Consider the following 20944-nt stretch of genomic DNA (forward strand, 5'->3'; position numbering starts at 1 on the left):
AGGAAAACAAAAGTGTGTATAATTATCAAAGAATATATATAACTTAAATGAACCAGTTGGTGATTTAAATATCATGAAATCATAATAAACTGATATCAATGAAAAAATAATTGCGTAACCTATAAAAATTTATAAATTATCAAAATGTTACCTACAGAAAAAGATACATCACTCAAAATAATCAAAGCAGGAAAACAAAAAGAGAAAATCTGATGAAAAATAATAGAAAGCTACAATGTGAATTACACACAACTCAATAAAAACTGGACTCTGAGTAAGGACCTCATGTCATGTCTTTTTTGATACTGCTCCAGGATCAGCTCCAACAGTCAGCGTTGCTCCAGTGTCTCATGTTACCTGGACTTTGTATTTGAAACAGTTTCATGAAGTATTCAGTCCTTCAGCTTTTTGTGACAGCATGAGATATTTAGATTTAGTTTGAACTTTCTTGTTGATGTTTCAGTTATTTGGTTATTTAATGTACATTATATCTGCTGAGTTAAAGTGTAAACCTTTATTTGTGATCTGAGCTGAACTTTAGCTCATTAGATGGTTAATTAGCAACATCTAGTGGACAGAAAATGAACCCTGATGAGGTTTGTCAGCAGCACATCCACTGAGGTGGACTCTGTAACATCAGTCAGGACCTCATTGTTGTGGAAGTCCAGAGGAAGTCGACACTCATCCAGACCGTCAAAGATGAACACAACCTGGAACTCTTCAAACCTGCAGATTCCTGCCTCTTTGGTTTCAGTAAAGAAGTGATGAACAAGTTCCACCAAGCTGTACTTTTTCTCTTTCAGCACATTCAGCTCTCTGAAGGTGAATGGAAATGTGAACTGTATGTCCTGGTTGGCTTTGTCTTCAGCCCAGTCCAGAGTGAACTTCTGTGTTAAGACTGTTTTCCCAATGCCAGCCACTCCCTTTGTCATCACTGTTCTGATTGGTTCGTCTCTTCCAGGTGAGGGTTTAAAGATGTCTTCACATCCGATTGTTTCTAGTGTTGCTGGTTTCCTGGATGCTGTTTCAATCTGTCTGACCTCGTGTTCCATGTTGACCTCTCCAGTCTCTTCCATTGTGATGTAGAGCTCTGTGTAGATCTGATTTAGAAGTTTTGAATTTCCTGCTTTTGTGATTTTCTCAAACACATACTGATACTTCTTTCGTAAGTTGGATTTGAGTTTTCGCTGGCACACAGCAAGAATCTCTGAGTGAATAAAACAAAGACATTTCTGTATTTATGGCATCTATTCAGCTCATTTGACAACTAGGTCCTGAATAGGGTAACTATTGTAAAATTACTTAGCATCCCTCAATAGATAAAAGGAAGACATTAGCTTCAAAGCTAATGTTTTTTTTAAATGCTTTTGAAGTCGTAATATGCAAGTTTCTTCTTTGTTACATTAATTTTTTAAAGTCACACCATGACTTACCTGTAGGTTCTGATGTGGGGTTTGATAAAGTCATAACAAGATCATTCTGATTCATCTTCCCTAAAACCGTTCTGGTCACTTTAATACTGTTTATACTGAAGGTCTGCATTATCAGATCCACTGTGTCCACCCGGTCTGCATTCTCCAGTCGACTCTTTGGGAGTGCTGGCAAGCCTTCCAGGACCCCCTGCTGCTGCAGGAACCACTTGAATTTTTTAAAGTCTTCAGCTCCCAAATCTTCTAAAGTTCCCAAGAGGACCTCGTTAGGTGTTGCCATCTTTTCTCTTGCAACCATCAAACACCAGGAGAAAATCTATTGGTTTTAAAAACACTCCAATTAGTCAGTAAAGAAGTCATGAACAAGTTCCACCAAGCTGTACTTTTTCTCTCAAGATTTTTTTATTTCTCCGACACTTTCACAACTTCTGCATGTCTCTGTATTTATAGTAGTTATGCATTTTATTTTGTGACCATAAATCTCTGATGATGTACTTTTATTTTCTGACAAATGCAATTTGAACAGAGAATTTCAGGACATTTGTTCATCATTTCTAAAATGCAATGTTGTAGCAATGGGAAAACCAAATCTCTAACTAAGCTACTAAAATACAAGACTGAGAATTTTAGGAAGTTTATTTAAAAAGTAATTTTGTGGCAAGAAATTTTTGGGGTTAAAAAGAGAGAATTTTCGAAGAATTAATTTGTTTATTGTTGTGTTTTTGGTTCACACATAAAGCATCTGTTTCCACGTCTAACTGAGTTGCAAACATGTATTTATGCTTCTACAACATGAACAATGTTGGCAGAACAAATCTGAACTATATTCTACATGTGGGTGCTGAAGAAGAGACGGTCTGCTTCTGAAACATTTCCTGTGGACACTGAAAGCCTGACTGAGCTGGAACACATCTGGAACATGACGCAGCCAGACCCTGTGGACTTTCTGCGTTAATCCATTAATACTAGATTCTTCCTCCTATGTCTCATAGAGAGACACAGAACCAGATGAGCGAATGCCAAACCCAAACCCGATCCCAAACCCAGGATAAACAGGTTCAGAGAATGTGGTGTTGAAGGTGTGGAGGTGGATCAGTGTGTCAGAGGAGACTCTGTAGAAGGACAGAGTGCCAGCAGGACAGTCCACATACACTGCTACTCTGTGAGAGACGGAGGACGAGGGGAGTGGGAGGTCTGTTACTCTGTCATTGTGCCAGACGGAGTAACCACCACCAGAGCAGCTCAGACTCCAGGACTGATTATTCATTCCAAACCTGCAGTCAGCACTGTTTCCTTTCCTTCTGATTCCTCTGTAGGTCACTGCTATGTGAACTGCTCCTTCCCACTCCACCTCCCAGTAACAGCGACCAGTCAGACCATTTGTACACAGCAGCTGACAGAAGCAGTCAAATCTCTCTGGATGATCAGGATATGGTTGATACTCCCTCACTGTTGTCACATTCTTGTTGTCGTCAGACAGTTTGAGCTTCCTGTATGCTGTGTCTGGGTCCAGTGTGAGTTCACAGGCAACTGATGGAAAGAACAAGATACAACTAATAAATAAATAATTATGTGATACAACTGTTGAATTTACTGTTTTCACTGTTTTGTTAAAGGTACTATGTAGAGTTTTTTACATGCAATTATCACTTTTTATTGCCAACGTGTGAACTGATTGTAACTTCAAAAATGAGACCCTCCAATCCAAAGGATGTGATGTTCCCAAGTGCCTTGCTTCTCTTCAGCTCCCCGACAGAACCAACACTGTGCAACTATAGCTAACGTTAGAAATGAAGTCCGCTAACATCAACAAACAACTGGCACCCACCACAACACTTACCCCCTTTCCACCAAGGCAGTTTGAGGGCCGGTTTGGAGCCGGTGCTTAATCTCAAACCAAAGTCTAACACAAAGTCAACGTAGCTTGCTTGCTAATGCGGACGAATTGCTTGCTAGCTAATGTAGCAAAATACTGTCTGAGTGGATAACGTCAGCTAATTCATCCAGACTCTCAGGGCTGATCTGGTTGTAAATTGGCTATCTTGCCATTTGCAAAGTACTTTATCAGCTAATGCTACAAAGCAACCAACACCAGATCCACGCAGCATAGCTAAGTTACAGCTAGCTGGCTAACCTTAGCTTGCTTGCTTGCTCACTAACATTATTATTAGCAAAATTCTATCTGACTTGATCTGTTAGTTGGCTAGCTTGCCAAATTACTTCACCAGCTAACATGATCCATGATACTAACTAATGTATTCTGACAAACTGCCTTGAGGTTAGCCAACAATAAATGATGTAACGGTAGAAAGCAAATGTGTGTAACTAATGATTGCTTTCTACTAGCCAAGAGCGACACAAGGCAGGGGCAGCCAACTAGCTAACTGTAAGCTAAGCTAAGGTTAGCCTGCTAGCTGTAACTTAGCTATATGGCATGGATCTGGTATTGGTTGCTTCGTAACGTTAGTTGATGAAGTAATTTGCAAACGGCAAGCTAGTTAGTATCATGAAGCCAATGGTCCAAATAAAATATAGGAACATTACAGATAGTAACGTTATTCTAAATATGATTGTAAATCACAGTAAATCAGTCTGGTGTCACTTCACGGTTTTGGCTCACTCGCGTCTACAGACAGCAGGCACGAGCAACAGGATGCTGACTGTCCTTCACTTAACAGCCACTGATGGCATTACAAAAAGGACTTTATGAAAACTCAATATAGAGCCTTTGTAGTGATATCATTTTCATGTTACTGAACAACTATGTGTTCATCAACTCTGTGTATGTAATAGAGAAAGAAAGCACAACCCTCTTCGGGTAACTTCTCCAATCACATACCTAGTTAGATCTATCCCCTCACAGAAAATAAATCCCCACATTTAACAAGATTTAACAAAAAAAGAAAAACAGCCTAATTGAAATAACATGTCTTACCTTCTTGTTTTCATGCTTGGAAGATACTGTTATTATTGACTAATGTAAAGGACACAATCAGCTCATCATGCTTGTGTCTGTATTATCTGCCACCCCCCTCCCTACTACTTGTGCACCTATTTATTTATTTTTAGACTTTGCTGGTTAATGTACGTTTCTATTTCTTGCGTATTCTGTGTTTTGGCTGCTATGACAATTTAATTTCCCTTTGGGGATTAATAAAGTTATCTATCTATCAGCCTGTGGGTGTATATAGTCCCTTCATCTAAACAGTCAATGCTGGAGTGTAAAGAAAGAGCTTTATATATTTAGGGTCACCTTCTGTCGAGACTTTTGCTGTTTTTAGTTTCTGCCTACCTAAAATCTTCAGTAAAATCCTAAAGAGAAAAACTGCCTCAGTTTCCTGCCTGTTTTCTGAACTTTGGTCCTCATTCTCTGCGTTTGTCACATGTTCATTCATATTTCAGTGACAGCACCCAGGAACTGTATATAGTATAAACATATTATGAAGATAAATTAAATGTTTTAAATGTCATAATTTCCATTTTTCAATGTAAATAATGTAAACTTTGATCACAGTTGGATTTCATTGGATTTTTCATTTGCTCTTATAATGTATTTTCTTTCTAAGTAGAAAAATGTCTGCTGTTTAACTATAAAATGAAAACACACTTACACTTCCTCACACCAGGTTTCATCCTCTGCTCTTCACAATTTTCCATCCTAGTAGAAGAAACATACAATATTCTCTTTGATTATGGAAACATGGGTATTTTATAACTTTCACTTTGACTGAGTCCAAACTGATGTTCAACATAGAGCAGTGTTTCTCAGTTTGTTTGTGTGACTGAGAAATAGTGTGTGAGCTCTTGTTATCAGTCCATACCTGAGAGTGTCCAGTCGCCAGTGTGGATCCTCCAGTCCAGCAGACAGTAGGTCCACTCCTGAGTCTCCTGGATGATTGTAGCTCAGGTCCAGCACTCTCAGGTGGGAGGGGTTGGACCTCAGAGCTGAGGCCAAAGAGGCACACCCTTTTCCGGTGACCAGACAACCTGAAAGCCTGAAAGTCATTGCACAATCCAGTCAAAAGCTAGTTACCAGAAGAAACAGTGGACTTGATAAGTGTTTTAATTTCACTCATTTTAAAAGTTCTCCATCAACTGGCTTTATTTAATGGCCAAACAGCAACGGATAGGATTGGGGAAAATAACAAAAAAGACAAAATTATTAATTCCCCAAGACTGTTTTGTTGCAAAAGGTTAAAAACAAATTCAATTTGAAAATCATGAAAACAGAAATAACTTTCAGACATGGTTATCTCACATTGTCATGAATTTAAAATAGTATTTACAGCAAATGGAAATCTGTTTAAGAAAAAGTTGATCTCTAACCTGAGAGTTTCCAGTGTACAGTGTGGACTCTTCAGTCCAGCTGACAGCAGCTTCACTCCTGAATCCTGCAGGTCGTTGTTACTCAGGTCCAGCTCTCTCAGACTAGAGGACTGAGAGCTGAGAACTGAGGACAGAGCTTCACAGCTTCTACTTGACAGGTTGCAGCCACTCAGCCTGAAAATAAATTGTGACAAATACAATAGTGAAAAGGTTTGTATTTCTTGTCCACGAAATATAAAGTTAACAAATTACTATATCTAGTGAGTCTAGTCCACTTACACCGATTTATTGGAGGCTTTGACCACTGGCAGCAGCCTCAGAAGAGCCTCCTCTGAAGCAGAGTATTTCTTCAGGTCAAACACGTCCAGATCTTTTTCTGATGACAGTAAGATGAAGACCAGAGCTGACCACTGAGCAGGAGAGAGTTCAACTTTGGAGAGACCTCCTGATCTCAGGTACTGTTGGATCTCTTCCTCTAGTGAATGGTCCTTCAATTCATTCAGACAGTGGAACAGATGAATGCTTTTCTCTGAGGGATTCTCCCTGATTATGTCTTTGATGTACTTGACTGTCTTCCGGTTGGTCTGTAAGCTCCTTCTTGCCTGTTTCAGAAGACCTCGCAGGAGAGCCTGATTGGTCTCCAGTGAAAGACCCAGGAGGAAGCGGAGGAACAAGTCAAGGTGTCCATTTCGACTCCTTAAGGCCTTGTCCACAGCGCTCTGGTAGAAGTGTGTTAATTTTGTTTTGTTTCCTAGGGCCATAAACCACCAGGACGTTGTTTGTGCCTCTGACAGCAGATTGACACCAGAGTTGATGAACGTCAGATGGACATGAAGAGCAGCCAGAAACTCCTGAACGCTCAGATGGACGAAGCAGAACACCTTGTCCTGGTACAGTCCTCTCTCCTCTTTAAAGATCTCTGTGAACACTCCTGAGTACACTGAGGCTGCTCTGATATCGATGCCACACTCTGTCAGGTCGGATTCATAGAAGATCAGGTTGCCTTTCTGCAGCTGCTCAAAAGCCAGTTTTCCCAGAGACTCAATCATCTTCCTGTTGTCTGGACTCCAGTGCGGATCTGTCTCAGCTCCTCTGTCATACTTGATGTTCTTCAGTTTGGACTGAACCACCAGGAAGTGGATGTACATCTCAGTCAGGGTCTTGGGCAGCTCTCCTCCCTCTCTGGTCTTCAACACGTCCTCCAGAACTGTAGCAGTGATCCAGCAGAAGACTGGGATGTGGCACATGATGTGGAGGCTTCGTGAGGTCTTGATGTGGGACATGATCCTGCTGGCCTGCTCCTCATCTCTGAACCTCTTCCTGAAGTACTCCTCCTTCTGTGGGTCAGTGAACCCTCTGACCTCTGTCACCATGTCAACACACTCAGGAGGGATCTGATTGGCCGCTGCAGGTCTTGTGGTTATCCAGAGGCGAGCAGAGGGAAGCAGTTTCCCCCTGATGAGGTTTGTCAGCAGCACATCCACTGAGGTGGACTCTGTAACATCAGTCAGGACCTCATTGTTGTGGAAGTCCAGAGGAAGTCGACACTCATCCAGACCGTCAAAGATGAACACAACCTGGAACTCTTCAAACCTGCAGATTCCTGCTTCTTTGGTTTCAGTAAAGAAGTGATGAACAAGTTCCACCAAGCTGTACTTTTTCTCTTTCAGCACATTCAGCTCTCTGAAGGTGAATGGAAATGTGAACTGTATGTGCTGGTTGGCTTTGTCTTCAGCCCAGTCCAGAGTGAACTTCTGTGTTAAGACTGTTTTCCCAATGCCAGCCACTCCCTTTGTCATCACTGTTCTGATTGGTTCCTCTCTTCCAGGTGAGGGTTGAAAGATGTCTTCACATTTGATTGTTGTTTCTGGCCTGCCTGGTTTCCTGGATGCTGGATCAATCAGTCTGACCTCGTGTTCATCATTGACCTCTCGAGTCCCTCCCTCTGTGATGTAGAGCTCTGTGTAGATCTGGTTCAGAAGGGTTGGGTTTCCTGCTTTAGCAATCCCCTCAAACACACACTGGAACTTCCTCTTGAGGTTAGACTTGAGTTTACGTCGGCACACTGGAGCAAAATTCTCTGAAAAAAACACCAAATGAAATCAATACGTGGATGCACATCTGATGATGGTAAACATTTGACCATTGCCCTACAACCCGGAAAACTTAATTGATGTGATACAGATTTGTGCAGCATATGTACATGTAATCCTCTTACTGCTCTGCAGACAGTCAGCCAGCTCCTCCTGCTTCATACTCCTCAAGAAGTCCAGTGTGATGCTCAGAAATGCCTCACTGCTGCTCCTCCTCTGCTCCTCATCTTCACTCTGATTCTCTATGAATTCTGGACATAGAACCTTCTGGAACCTTTTCAGCTCGTTCTTCACAAAACTGACAATGTTCTTTTCAAGCCTCTGGAAAAGAGTCAAATGTAAACTTAAAATTAAATTTAAACTTGTTGAACACAACATCTGCCACAGACTGGAGGGCCATCTTGGACAGAGTTTGGATATACGTCTTGTTTATTCTCATAACTGGCAGTCAGTACTTAACCATTTCTCCTTAACAGTAAGTCTTATTAGCACTTAATAAACAACTAGTATCTCATCATCCCTAAACATTACAAAAAGAAGATAACATCCCAAACACTCACTACTTTGGCTACTCATTCCCTCTCCGTCCAACTAAGATCATATTGGATGATATTCTGTCCTTAGACCCCTATAAGCAAGCGGAATATTGCTATGATTTATGACATGGTACAAAATATTAAAAACCCTTTTGGGTCAACACTGAACTAGCAATGAAAGATTTGTATGATATGGCACGATATGAATATGACAACACAGCCTGAAACAAATTCATCACTATGACATCACATTAAACATGGTCTTACACAATTGAAAAAACTACACCACGTACAGTATTTGAATGACAAGATTGCCTTAATTTACCCCAAAATAACCCTGAGTGCCCAGGATGTCACCTCAGATCTTCAATTTGGACACATCAGTCTTTCAACATATTTTGTGAGAAATGTCATGACCTTTTCACACATATGCAGGAATCTAATGGAAGTCGTCCCCTATATTAAAGCTATAAGCTATAAAGCTTTAATTTGCGGGTTTGGGTGTTATCACCCAAAGTGTCAATCGCATTGAGCCTGCAGCACTGTCAACAAGACCGTCCATTTGAGAGGGACGAAGGTTAGCATAGGAGTCCTCAGTTATTGAGACATGGCATTGAATTAAATGCCGATGGAATCACTTCCTTAAATTTAGCTACAGCACTATCAGATAGATATCTGGTGTAGACTTTTTTGCCTAATGGCGTGTAGTCCAGTAATAGGAATTCAAAAGTTATTAAATAATGGTCCGATAACAAAGGATTCTGTGGAAAGACTATCAGATGTTCAATTTCAAGTCCATATGTCAGAACCAGGTCGAGGGTGTGATTAAAACAGTGAGTGGGTTTCTGTACCCTCTGACAGAAGCCGATCGAATCCAATAACAAGAGAAACGCAGCACCAAGGCTATCCTTATCAACGTCCACATGAATATTAAAATCACCTACGATAATGACTTTGTTTTAAGGACTAAACCTGATAAAAACTCTGAGAATTCAGATAAATAAATATGATGATAGGAAGTGTGACACTGATTACTGTGACTCTAAGGGAAGAAAACACCATCTGACTAAGATGTTCACTCATATATTTTCTCCCTTTTTATGTATCTTTCTATTTTTCTTCCATTATATTTTCATTAGTGTACTTTGTGCCTTGGGGATTTGTCTGGGCATGGACTGGAGTGAGGAGGCCGTGTCAGTCTTCAAAAGTGAAAGTGAACATTTCTCAGAAAAGTAACAATAAAAGGAATAGGCCACCAACCAACCAACTCTCAATGCTCAAAAGGCATGTGTCAGCATAGACCTATCTCTTTCACTTTAGACCTTGTTTCACCAAGTGGATGAAAACATTGTACTCTGTTATAACCAGTGTAAACAAACAAAACCATTCCAAAGATTTCCATTATCCTCATCACGATACCCACTTTTAAATGTACCCCCAGCTACATCCATCAGGCATTATGGAATATATCTCAGGCATCCGCCTCACAATCATTTTACCATAAAATCATCTCGTACACAGATGATGTTCTATTATACATCACAAATGCTAAATCTTTTCTTCCATCAGTCCATTATCTGATAACTCCGTACAGCAGGGTATCTGGCTTCTCCATAAACTAGACACGACCTGAGATTAGGCCTAAATCCAGATTTAAATGGGAAGCTGTAGATTTACCTTTTAAATGTACCACCTTTAGAATATCATGGAATTCACATTTTAATCATCTATTCTAAGTCATCCATACTGGCTTCTTCCAAGAAGTTAAAAACAACCTGGAGAGATCCTCACTATGATGTATTGCCAAATGACATAAATCAACTGAAACTGAATGCTTCCCAATGACTCATAATCCCATCCAAACACTGGTATCCCTCTGACTCTGCATCTGGTCCTCTGGTTGAAAATCATGAAAAATCTGAGATTCTCCATCTTAACGTCATTTGATTTGTGGCTGTTGGAGTGAGCAGTAGTAGCTGTGCTGGTACCATAAATATGGAGACCAGTTCTGTGTGATGCTGCAGCGCAGATTGACCACTGGGAACATCTAGGTCATCCTGATGAGCTCTGTGGGAGAAACACAAAAACACACGTGATAGAAACATGTTGCATAATGTACATCTGTTTCCCATACCAGTGAAGCCCCTCTGAATTTGAATTAGAATTTGGTAACATTATGTTGACTTACTGTGTTTCAGAGGAACATTGTCCTTTGAAAACAAGAGGAGGATTCATAGACTGGTAACTCTTGATGGACATACAGCTGGGTCCAGGTCCAGCTCCAGGTCCAGGTCCAGCAAAGTCTGGTCTCTGCTGCTCTGGCCTTCAACACAACACACACAGAGCTTTGAGTGTGAATAATGATGGTGGAGTGATTTGAGAGCTGAGCTCTGACATGGAGAAGAGTCATGGACAGTTAGAGATCCTTGTGACGGCTGTGGTGAACTCTGACATCAGTGTTATCATCTCCCCCGTATACAACCACCTGCCATCACCTGACTGAGGGTCCATCATGTGATAACATCCTAACCCTGAGCGTACTTCATCCCCTGAGAAAGACTATGAGAAGTGGTTTAAAGCTTGGAAAACAGCAAGTTAGACCTTGTGTGGAGATCTTTTGTCAAATTATAAAGTTAGTAATGTGAGTGAAATTACTGGTTCAGTGAGGAGCGGTGTCCATCTCTGAAGACAGTCAGTAGATCCATAGAGCGGTCACTCTTCATGGACACACAGCTGGGTCCAGGTCCAGCTCCAGGTTCAGGTCCAGCAAAGTCTGGTCTCTGCTGCTCTGGCCTTCAACACAACACACACAGAGCTTTGAGTGTGAATAATGATGTTAGAGTGATTTGAGAGCTGAGCTCTGACATGGAGAAGAGTCATGGACAGTTAGAGATCCTCATGTCACCTCTGAGCTCTGGTCTGGCTGTCCTGGTCTCCATACAGAGCGGTTTTAGAGGGAGGGACTCCCTCCTCCGTCTTCTCACACTGATCCATAGCAGAGCCCCCACCTTCACACAAACACAGCGAAATGCTCATTCATTACAACAAGCTTTACATCACAGGACACATTCCTTCTCATTACTGTCACTAACACGACACAAATACTTGGAATACTAACAGCCAAGTTGAAGCTGTCCAACCAGTTATGACACTCTCTGCATATTTCTTTGCTGCAACTGCTGTTGGTTCTACCTGCAAGCATTACCAATAATAATAACAATGTGTAAATCATTGTCCTTTAAAGGTCCCATATTATTATTACATTTCAGCTCTATATTTTTATTCTGGGACACCACTAGAGCAGCTTTGCATGATTCACAGTTGACTAAAGTCCTAATGTATCTTGTCCTGGCCCTTCATGCAGCCCCTCAGTTCCCCCCTGACTGAAACAAGCCGTTTTAGACAAACAGAACAACCTCCAACCGCCTGGATCAGATGACCTGCTGGGGGCGTGGCTGAGTGCTGTGACTGTATAGATGTGTGCATTTCTCTGTGGACTGAGCGTTTTGATGCTTTCACAGTATTTATACAGCACCGAGAGCTGCTTTATGATCAAACAAGACATGGACATCGCACTTTCTACAATATGGGACCTTAACTCAGATTGAAATTGACACATTGAACTTGCACTTGAAAGTAAAAACAATTAAACAGGCAACAGGCTACTGTACAGTCAAACAGTGATACAACACAATGTGATCAAAGTGATCCTGATTATCAGACATTTACAGATTCCTCTGGTGGGATTCTCACCTGCTGAACTCACTTCAGGTCAACAGACACTGTCCACCTTCATGTGTCCAAGAAGCACTGGGAGAGAAGACGCTGCTCTTTTCTTCTTCCTCGTCAGTCCTGGTGTCTTTGTGTATTTGATGCCAGGACGCCGTCACACCCTCATAACTTCAGAGAAAAGCTTCTGAGAAAACACCAGAGTGACATCAAAACCAATCCAACAGGTGTCAGATTCCAGCCTCTGAGAGGTGAATCTATCTCCTCATTTCTTCTCCCTCACCTGCCTGAGGTGACTGGCTAATTAATGATGGTGTTCTGCAAGTTGGGGATGTGTTCACACTGGTTGTTATTCCACACATATACCCCGTCAGTGTCAGAGGAATCACTGATCAGATGAAGTAGTTGTACTATCTGTCCACTAGATGGTGCTAACTGACCATCTAATGAACTGAAGACCAGCTCATCTCCCTCTGTGTGTTTGTGGTGGAGAGCAGTATTTTGGCTTAGGTCCTTCCTGTTGTGGCTGCTCATTGAAGCTGCTCTTCCTGGATCCATAGTCTTCACACATATTTCATAATGAATCATAATTTGTTCATGCTGTGATTTTTTTTATCTATTGTGTCTGTGCTGCTGCTCCTCTTGAGGTTTCTTCCATACTCCTGGTGGTAACTCTGATCTATCTCCCAGTAGTCAGTTGGGGAGATTCTGGTACAGAAGAACCAAAAAACTTTCCCACAGCGAGGGTAAGAGGGTACCTGCGTCTACGTTACATTTCCAAGTTGTTCTGTATCATGAAGTCTTACTGGTGTATAATAGTACCTGGAATGATCTTATAATGTGTGAATATACCTCGGACATCCCTAATGTTCAGAGCTTTCATGTTCAAGGTAAATTATTGTAATAAAGTAAGACAGCAACTTAACTTTATAATCCAAAACTCCCAAAAACTTTCAGATTGTGATTAAAGGGGAATGTTAATGGATTAAATGACTTTCAAGGAGAAGCAATCTAAACTAAAGCCTTAAATGTAGCTCATGTTTCTCAGTCTGATCTTACAATCATGATTCAGGGCTTAAATTTAAAAACATACTTTAATTTATATTCAATCATCCAGTCTCCTCTCTGAGTAAATGATCACAATGTGACCCTCCTCATACACTGTCCTCACACACTGTCCTCACACACACTGTCTTCACACTGTCCTCACACACTGTCCTCACACACTGTCCTCACACTGTCCTCACACACTGTCCTCACACACACTGTCTTCACACTGTCCTCATACACTGTCCTCACACACTGTCCTCACACACACTGTCTTCACACTGTCCTCACACACTGTCCTCACACACTGTCTTCACACTGTCCTCACACACTGTCCTCACACACACTGTCTTCACACTGTCCTCATACACTGTCCTCACACACTGTCCTCACACACACTGTCTTCACACTGTCCTCACACACTGTCCTCACACACAATGTCTTCACACTGTCCTCACACACTGTCCTCACACACTGTCCTCACACTGTCCTCACACACACTGTCCTCATACACTGTCCTCTCACACTGTGTCCTCATACAGTGTCCTCACACACACTGTCTTCACACTGTCCTCACACACACTGTCCTCACACACACTGTCCTCACACACACACTGTCTTCACACACTGTCCTCACACTGTCCTCACACACACTGTCCTCACACACTGTCCTCACACTGTCTTCACACACTGTCCTCACACTGTCTTTACATTACATACAGGTCTGGGAGAGGAAATAAGGAGATAGAAAAACTTCTGATAGGCTGGAAGCTGTTGGACTGGTTCTGACGTCACGCTGGTGTTTTTTCAGACTTGGTCTCTGAAGTTATGAGGGTGTGACGGCGTCCTCAGATCAACAGACTCCAGGACTGAAGAGGAAGAAACCAGCAGCGCCTTCTGTTTCCTGGACACATGAAGGTGAACAGTGTCTGTCAGTTGACCTGAAGTCAGTTCAGCAGGTGAGAATCCCACCAGAGGAATCTGTAAATGTCTGATGTTTCTTGATGGTGATTGGCTGTTTCAAAATAGCTGTTTGGTGCTTGTCAGAGAATATTATTGAATATTCTTAAGAATTCTTTTATTTTTTAACTGACAATGTGACTTTTTACTGCAGTTGCGCTGCAAAACATATTCATCATTTCAAGTGAGCAGCCTTTTATCTCTTTACACTAAGTTGATAATGAGCGTTCAGTGGATCTAATGAAACTGACTGTGGGATGTTCCACTGCAGTGTTGCCCACAATCAACCGGTTGGTCGAATCTCAGCTCACATCTCTGCTGAAAAATGCTGAGAATGTCAGAACTGGTTTCACCGCTTGTGTTCAAAACACAAACCTTTTACCAACACTGAGGCAGACCTGGTTTCACTTAAACCTCTTTTTGAATCACTTTTGTCTCGACTGTCCCAGAGCCTTCAAAATCCTGTTAATATGGACCTGATCAGTGTGTGTCTGATGGAATGAGCAGCTGTTTCAGTTGTTTGTACAGTTTTTTGTTCCAGTTTACATTTTCAGGAATGTAACAAATACCACTTTTTGGGGGCACTTTAAGAAATGTATTTGTGGTGCTAAATCAAATTTGACAGGGGGGTTATGGTTGTGCTACCACATCTTAGGTGTACTCTACTAAATTTTTAAATGGAGATTAGAACAGAGGTGGGGATTTTATTGGGATGCTACATTGCATTTTAGAATAACATATTTAGGGTGTTTTGCCAAATTTAGTTTTCAACAAATATATTTTGGATGTGTTACACCAAATGTAGAGATTGTAAAATAAAAATCCCAAATACCAGATTTACACATTTTAAGAGCATCATGCCAGTTTTGTGTATTATATAATGATATAATATATAATGCTAATATAGAATATTTAAATGTTGGGATTAACATGAATAACATTTGGGAATATTTAATATATATTGAATTCAATTCTTAAAGCTATAGCACCCCGATATTTGCTCAAATAAATCCTGATTGCAGCTCTAGAAAGCGTCCTCTGTGTCGTGTTAGTGACAGTAATGAGAAGAAATGTGTCCTGTGATGTAAAGCTTGTTGTAATGAATGAGCGTGTCGCTGTGTTTGTGTGAAGGTGGGGGCTCTGCTATGAATCAGTGTGAGGAGACGGAGGAGGGAGTCCCTCCCTCTAAAACCGCTCTGTATGGAGACCAGGACAGCCAGACCAGAGCTCAGAGGTGACATGAGGATCTCTAACTGTCCATGACTGTAGATGATGTGTGATGTGTTCTCATCGCTCTCATTGAACACCTGTAATAATTACATTGTACTCATCAAATGAACGGGTGAACAGTAAAGTTATCACCTATCACCTGTCCTTTGTGACAGTTTACAGATCCACTTTTCTACTTCAGCGTTGACCTACTGAACATACTGTAGTTGTGGTCACATGGTTTTCACGTGTAATGAGGGATTATTAGTGACATTTCAGGTGCACTCACCTCCAATTTGACCTCCAAATAAAGTCGATATTTATAGTATCCTTTTCCTCCTATATATATGTTACACAAGGACATGATGCACACTTCTATATATACACCCTTTAAAATGTCATTGAGTAATCAGTTTTGTGTCTCTATCAGGATCCATCATCAGAGACCAGACTCTCCTGGACCCAGCTGTGTGTCCATGAAGAGTGACCGCTCTATGGATCGACCGACTGTCTTCAGAGATGGACGCCGCTCCTCACTGAAACAGTAATTTCACTGACATCACTAACTTTATGATTTGACAAAAACAAGGTCTAACTTGCTGTTTTCCAAGCTTTCAACCACTTCTCATGGTCTTTCTCAGGGGAGGAAGTACGCTCAGTAGTTATCACATGATGGACCCTCAGTCAGGTGATGACAGGTGGTTGTATATGGGGGAGATGATAACACTGATGTCAGAGTTCACCACAGCCGTCACATCTGATGTCACGATGACGTCATACACCACTCCAGTCTTTCTGTCGGGGGGGGGGGGGGTATTTTTCATTAGGGAGTACCAGCAGACATCTTAAGGTGTTGAATGGTTTGTGGTAAGTGATGACAGTCCAGCCACATGCTGGACTTCCACTGCGATGCTTCTGGTGGTCCCTGCTGAGTTGGAAGTGTCTGTTCCTATTTAAATCGCGGTTTTCAATATCCGCTCCTGGTACTCGTGCATTATGGTGAAGCTGTCGTCCACATATCGGTACCAGATGTCAGGTGAGCTAAGAACTGCTGTCAGGGCAATCTGTTCAAAACGTTGGGCAGTTCACATGGTATTTCTTCAGCAGTAAATTATCTGCACGGAACTGAAATAATGAATCAGTTTTGTGTCTCAGGATCAGGATCCATCATCAGAGACCAGACTCTCCTGAACCTAGCTGTGTGTCCATGAAGAGTGACCGCTCTATGACTCGACCGACTGTCTTCAGAGATGGACACCGCTCAGCTGATCTAAGGTAAGAAATCAAAATGTGAGAGAGAGGACCACACAGGACTATTTAATATAATACTTATTTGAAAGTCATATAACATAACTAAAGACCAAGTATAGTTAGTAATTAGTAACATCATTTGTTTTAATTTATCAGGAGCAAAAGACTCTTTTGTCTTTTTCAAGTCCTGGCCAAGACAGACAGCAGCACAGATAACACAGCTGAGGACATTAAACTAACAGAGCACAAATTACAGAATTGTATATATACTTTAAACGGGTTACCAGCTCCTGAACATTCAGGTGATTCTGCAGCTGATTCCAAGCCGAGGGAGCCGCATACTGAAATGCTCTTTTTCCCACTTTAGTACGGACTTTGGGGACAGTTAGTAGAGACAAGTCCCGGGAATGAAGACAATAACTTACCATACTTTTGTGTAGATTGTAGATCCATCGGTTTTAGCTTCAGCTGTTTCAGCTCACAGGTGGATGCGTTCATGACCCATGTGTTCTCATCAACAGTGGCTAATTTGGTTTCTGTCTCTCATATCGTAACTGTTCTGGTTTGTTCTTGTTATTCTGAGGTGTTCTTAAGTCTTCGCTGGATGATGTAGCTGCCTGGCATCAGGCTCCAGATTTGTTAATAGTTGTAGTTTTGGTTCAGATTTTGTTTTTTCTTCTTCTAAACCCATCAGGGTAAAATGACTCTGTGTCATTTTAGCTGTTTTTGTTCAGTCCTTCTTACAAATGGTGTTTGGTTTTAATCCTCTGACGGTCACTGAGAATGTAAACTGGGATTAATGAATCAGTTCTGTATTAAGGGCTTCTCGGCCAGGTTGCCTTAAAAGTTGGACTTCAGGCTTCGTTCTTGACCTTGGATACGACAGGCTGACAACACAATCCCAACACACAGTCCGACATACTGGTTTCAAATGTTTTCATTTCCTCTGTGGATGGAGTTGCTCAGTTGTCATGGAGATGGTCTGGCTGTTATCACATGACCTAGGTACAATAACATGTGATGTGTTTCTGTCAGGATCCATCAGCAGAGACCAGACTCTCCTGGACCCCGCTGTGTTTCTGTAACTGCTTTATTGAAAACAGTGAATGTAACATGCAGAATTTACTGAGCTGGCCTTCCACCAGGATCAAACCTGACATGAACAACTGTGTGATTGTTTTCTCCACAGACTTTATCAGCAGAGCTCAGAGCTTCTCAGTGGTCAGTCCGTCCAGAAGCATCAAACAGACCTGGACTCCATATTTCTGGTAAGTAAATGAAATGTACAGACACAATTACAACTGCGAACTACAACAGCCACCATCTAAATACTAAACTACTGTTCTGTTGTCTGCATGCTGCACTCCTCAGACCAGCAGGCTTTCAGTCTGTCACAGATGGTCTGATGTTGAGTTCTGTGAGTTCAGACTGAAAGTAACCTTTAGATTTTATTCTGTTCCAGCTGCTTGAGGACAACATTGTCAGTTTTGTGAAGCGTGAGCTGAAGAAGTTCCAGAGAGTCCTGAGTTGCTTTCAGAGTCAGAGTCAGAGTGAGGGTGAGGATGAGCTGGTGGATGGAGATGAAGAGCAGAGGAGGAGCAGCAGAGAGGCATTTCTGAAGATCACACTGGACGTCCTGAGGAGAATGAAGCAGGAGGGGCTGGCTGACCGTCTGCAGAGCAGTAAGACTTTTTAGGGGGACATTGGCCTTTAGGAATTATAAAACATGAGGTCTGGTTCAGAGTCTATTTGCAACCTTTTCTGTATACTGAGTTCAGAGAGATAGTGTCTCAGCCTGCTGTTGTATATCAGGTGGATTGCTGGGTTTCGAGTCCTCTGTTTCATTAGGTAGCCTAGCAGCCTTCACCCTTCACCCACATATAGGAGGTTGGTGTTTCCTTGTGGGGACAAATACAAGCTTATCACTCCCCACATATCTTCTACATGTTGTACATTCACATATAATCTTTTCCACATGAGTTGGCTTAAAGACTGACTGAAATGTATTTTAGTGTGAAGGCACATTAGCCTTTAGCCTTAGCCTTTAGCCTTTAGCCTTTGTCACAGCAGTTTAGTGCTAGCTGTAAAGTCTGTGTCTGGACACAACATGTTATGTTACGTGTGTTACACAAGCTGAAAGTGATGGTGTGTCTGTAGTTATGAGGTTTACGTATTGTAACAATACAATCTCATAAAGTGTCTAGTTAAATATAATCTATCATATGAACCACACAACCTGAAAGTCAGAAGTGATGCGTAGTTACAGCCTCACATTTTTTATGGCTGCATTTACACCAAACTCTGCGTTGTGGTGAAAACACCAGTCCTCCCATTCATTTTGAATGTGGGTAGTCAGTTTAGGCTGCAGCGGGGGTGGTGACTGCAGGGGGTTCCAAAAAAAGAGAGGGATTCAACTTTTGGAGAAACGTAACACGACGTCGGCGCTCCAGAGCTCCCACAGAGCCGCACACTGCTTTCATCGCCGCAATGCTGGATTTGGTCTAAATGCAGCCATTTAAAATGTGAGGATGTAACTACGCATCACTTCTAACTAACTTGAGCTTGAAGAATGATCTCAATCAGTTCCACACAGAGAGATTTAGAGAGTTCAAATTTATGGAAAAAAAACGATCATTGTTATTGGAACAGTACTCAGTGTCAGCTGACAGCTTGAGTTTGGGAATTGGTGACAATTGTTATTGGTATCAGGGAGAGAAAGTCCGATTTGTGTTTCCCTAACAGCCACTGTTTCAATTTATCAATTTTACTACTCTCAATGATTTCTATTTGTTGTTTATTCAGGAACTAGTGCTCCAGTGTGCCGACGTAAACTCAAGTCTAACCTGAAGGAGAAGTTCCAGTGTGTGTTTGAGGGGATTGCTAAAGCAGGAAACCCAACCCTTCTGAATCAGATCTACACAGAGCTCTACATCACAGAGGGAGGGACTGGAGAGGTCAATGATGAACATGAGGTCAGACTGATTGAAACAGCATCCAGGAAACCAGACAGACCAGAAACAACAATCAAATGTGAAGACATCTTTCAACCCTCACCTGGAAGAGAGGAACCAATCAGAACAGTGATGACAAAGGGAGTGGCTGGCATTGGGAAAACAGTCTTAACACAGAAGTTCACTCTGGACTGGGCTGAAGACAAAGCCAACCAGCACATACAGTTCACATTTCCATTCACCTTCAGACAGCTGAATGTGCTGAAAGAGAAAAAGTACAGCTTGGTGGAACTTGTTCATCACTTCTTTACTGAAACCAAAGAGGCAGGAATCTGCAGGTTTGAAGAGTTCCAGGTTTTGTTCATCTTTGACGGTCTGGATGAGTGTCGACTTCCTCTGGACTTCCACAACAATGAGGTCCTGACTGATGTTACAGAGTCCACCTCAGTGGATGTGCTGCTGACAAACCTCATCAGGGGGAAACTGCTTCCCTCTGCTCGCCTCTGGATAACCACAAGACCTGCAGCGGCCAATCAGATCCCTCCTGAGTGTGTTGACATGGTGACAGAGGTCAGAGGGTTCACTGACCCACAGAAGGAGGAGTACTTCAGGAAGAGGTTCAGAGATGAGGAGCAGGCCAGCAGGATCATCTCCCACATCAAGACCTCACAAAGCCTCCACATTATGTGCCACATCCCAGTCTTCTGCTGGATCACTGCTACAGTTCTGGAGGATGTGTTGAAGACCAGAGAGGGAGGAGAGCTGCCCAAGACCCTGACTGAGATGTACATCTACTTCCTGGTGGTTCAGTCCAAACTGAAGAACATCAAGTATGATGGAGGAGCAGAGACAGATCCAACCTGGAGTCCAGAGAGCAGGGAGATGATCGAGTCTCTGGGAAAACTGGCTTTTGAGCAGCTGCAGAAAGGCAACCTGATCTTCTATGAATCCGACCTGACAGAGTGTGGCATCGATATCAGAGCAGCCTCAGTGTACTCAGGAGTGTTCACAGAGATCTTTAAAGAGGAGAGAGGACTGTACCAGGACAAGGTGTTCAGCTTCGTCCATCTGAGCGTTCAGGAGTTTCTGGCTGCTCTTCATGTCCATCTGACATTCATCGACTCTGGTGTCTTCAGAGACAAATCTGAACTCACATACTTCTATCAGACTGCTGTGGACAAGGCCTTACAGAGTCCAAATGGACACCTGGACTTGTTCCTTCGCTTCCTCCTGGGTCTTTCACTGAGGGCCAATCAGGCTCTCCTGCGAGGCTTGTTGACACAGACAGGAAGTAGCCCAGAGATGAATCAGGAAACAGTTGAATTCATTAATGCAAAAATCAGGGAGAATGTTTCTCCAGAGAGAGCGATCAATCTGTTCTACTGTCTGAATGAACTGAATGCCAATTATCT

The 20944-nt window shown here is 42.1% G+C and overlaps 3 protein-coding genes across 4 annotated transcripts in view; 1 reads left to right on the top strand and 2 right to left on the bottom strand.

The window, feature by feature from the left end:
* Positions 1–1710, bottom strand: part of LOC139302437 (NLR family CARD domain-containing protein 3-like) — a 106064-nt gene extending 104354 nt beyond the window's left edge. The window contains exon 1 of the mRNA XM_070926133.1: positions 1434–1710. Within this exon, the coding sequence (XP_070782234.1) occupies positions 1434–1710 (277 nt within the window). The remainder of the gene's footprint in view (positions 1–1433) is intronic.
* Positions 1711–1827: 117 nt separating this feature from the next.
* LOC139302436 (NLR family CARD domain-containing protein 3-like) lies at positions 1828–11394 on the bottom strand. 2 transcript variants are annotated; one of them, XM_070926131.1, is made up of 10 exons: positions 11291–11379; positions 11041–11178; positions 10574–10708; positions 10374–10452; positions 7975–8170; positions 6036–7836; positions 5757–5930; positions 5252–5425; positions 5042–5088; positions 1828–2960 (listed from the first exon to the last, which is right to left on the bottom strand). In XM_070926131.1, exons 1-10 carry the CDS (start codon positions 11377–11379, stop codon positions 2410–2412), a joined length of 3384 nt encoding a protein of 1127 aa, XP_070782232.1. In that variant the 3' UTR covers positions 1828–2409. The 2 variants fall into 2 exon arrangements, with proteins under 2 accessions (XP_070782232.1, XP_070782230.1); XM_070926129.1 differs by lacking the exon at positions 10574–10708 and having other exon boundaries at positions 11291–11394.
* A 2639-nt stretch (positions 11395–14033) lies between these two features.
* LOC139302435 (NLR family CARD domain-containing protein 3-like) overlaps positions 14034–20944 on the top strand; it is a 13284-nt gene continuing 6373 nt past the window's right edge. The window contains exons 1-7 of the mRNA XM_070926128.1: positions 14034–14120; positions 15253–15355; positions 15761–15874; positions 16486–16605; positions 17771–17849; positions 18044–18263; positions 19384–20944. The exon at positions 19384–20944 is cut by the window's right edge and continues 198 nt beyond it. Of these exons, the coding sequence (XP_070782229.1) occupies positions 15267–15355; positions 15761–15874; positions 16486–16605; positions 17771–17849; positions 18044–18263; positions 19384–20944 (2183 nt within the window). The 5' untranslated portion in view covers positions 14034–14120; positions 15253–15266. The remainder of the gene's footprint in view (positions 14121–15252; positions 15356–15760; positions 15875–16485; positions 16606–17770; positions 17850–18043; positions 18264–19383) is intronic.

This window comes from Enoplosus armatus, chromosome 19 (genome assembly GCF_043641665.1).
Source record: "Enoplosus armatus isolate fEnoArm2 chromosome 19, fEnoArm2.hap1, whole genome shotgun sequence".
In the NCBI taxonomy this organism is placed as follows: Eukaryota; Metazoa; Chordata; class Actinopteri; order Centrarchiformes; family Enoplosidae; genus Enoplosus; species Enoplosus armatus.

Coding starts and splice junctions, on each gene's coding strand:
- LOC139302436 (XM_070926131.1), bottom strand. CDS start 11,379: ATGGATCAGTGTGAGAAGACGGAGGAGGGAGTCCCTCCCTCTAAAACC. Junction 5,426..5,756: donor TGTACACTGGAAACTCTCAG/GTTAGAGATCAA, acceptor AATGACTTTCAG/GCTTTCAGGTTGTCTGGTCA. Junction 5,089..5,251: donor TGGCGACTGGACACTCTCAG/GTATGGACTGAT, acceptor TTCTTCTACTAG/GATGGAAAATTGTGAAGAGC.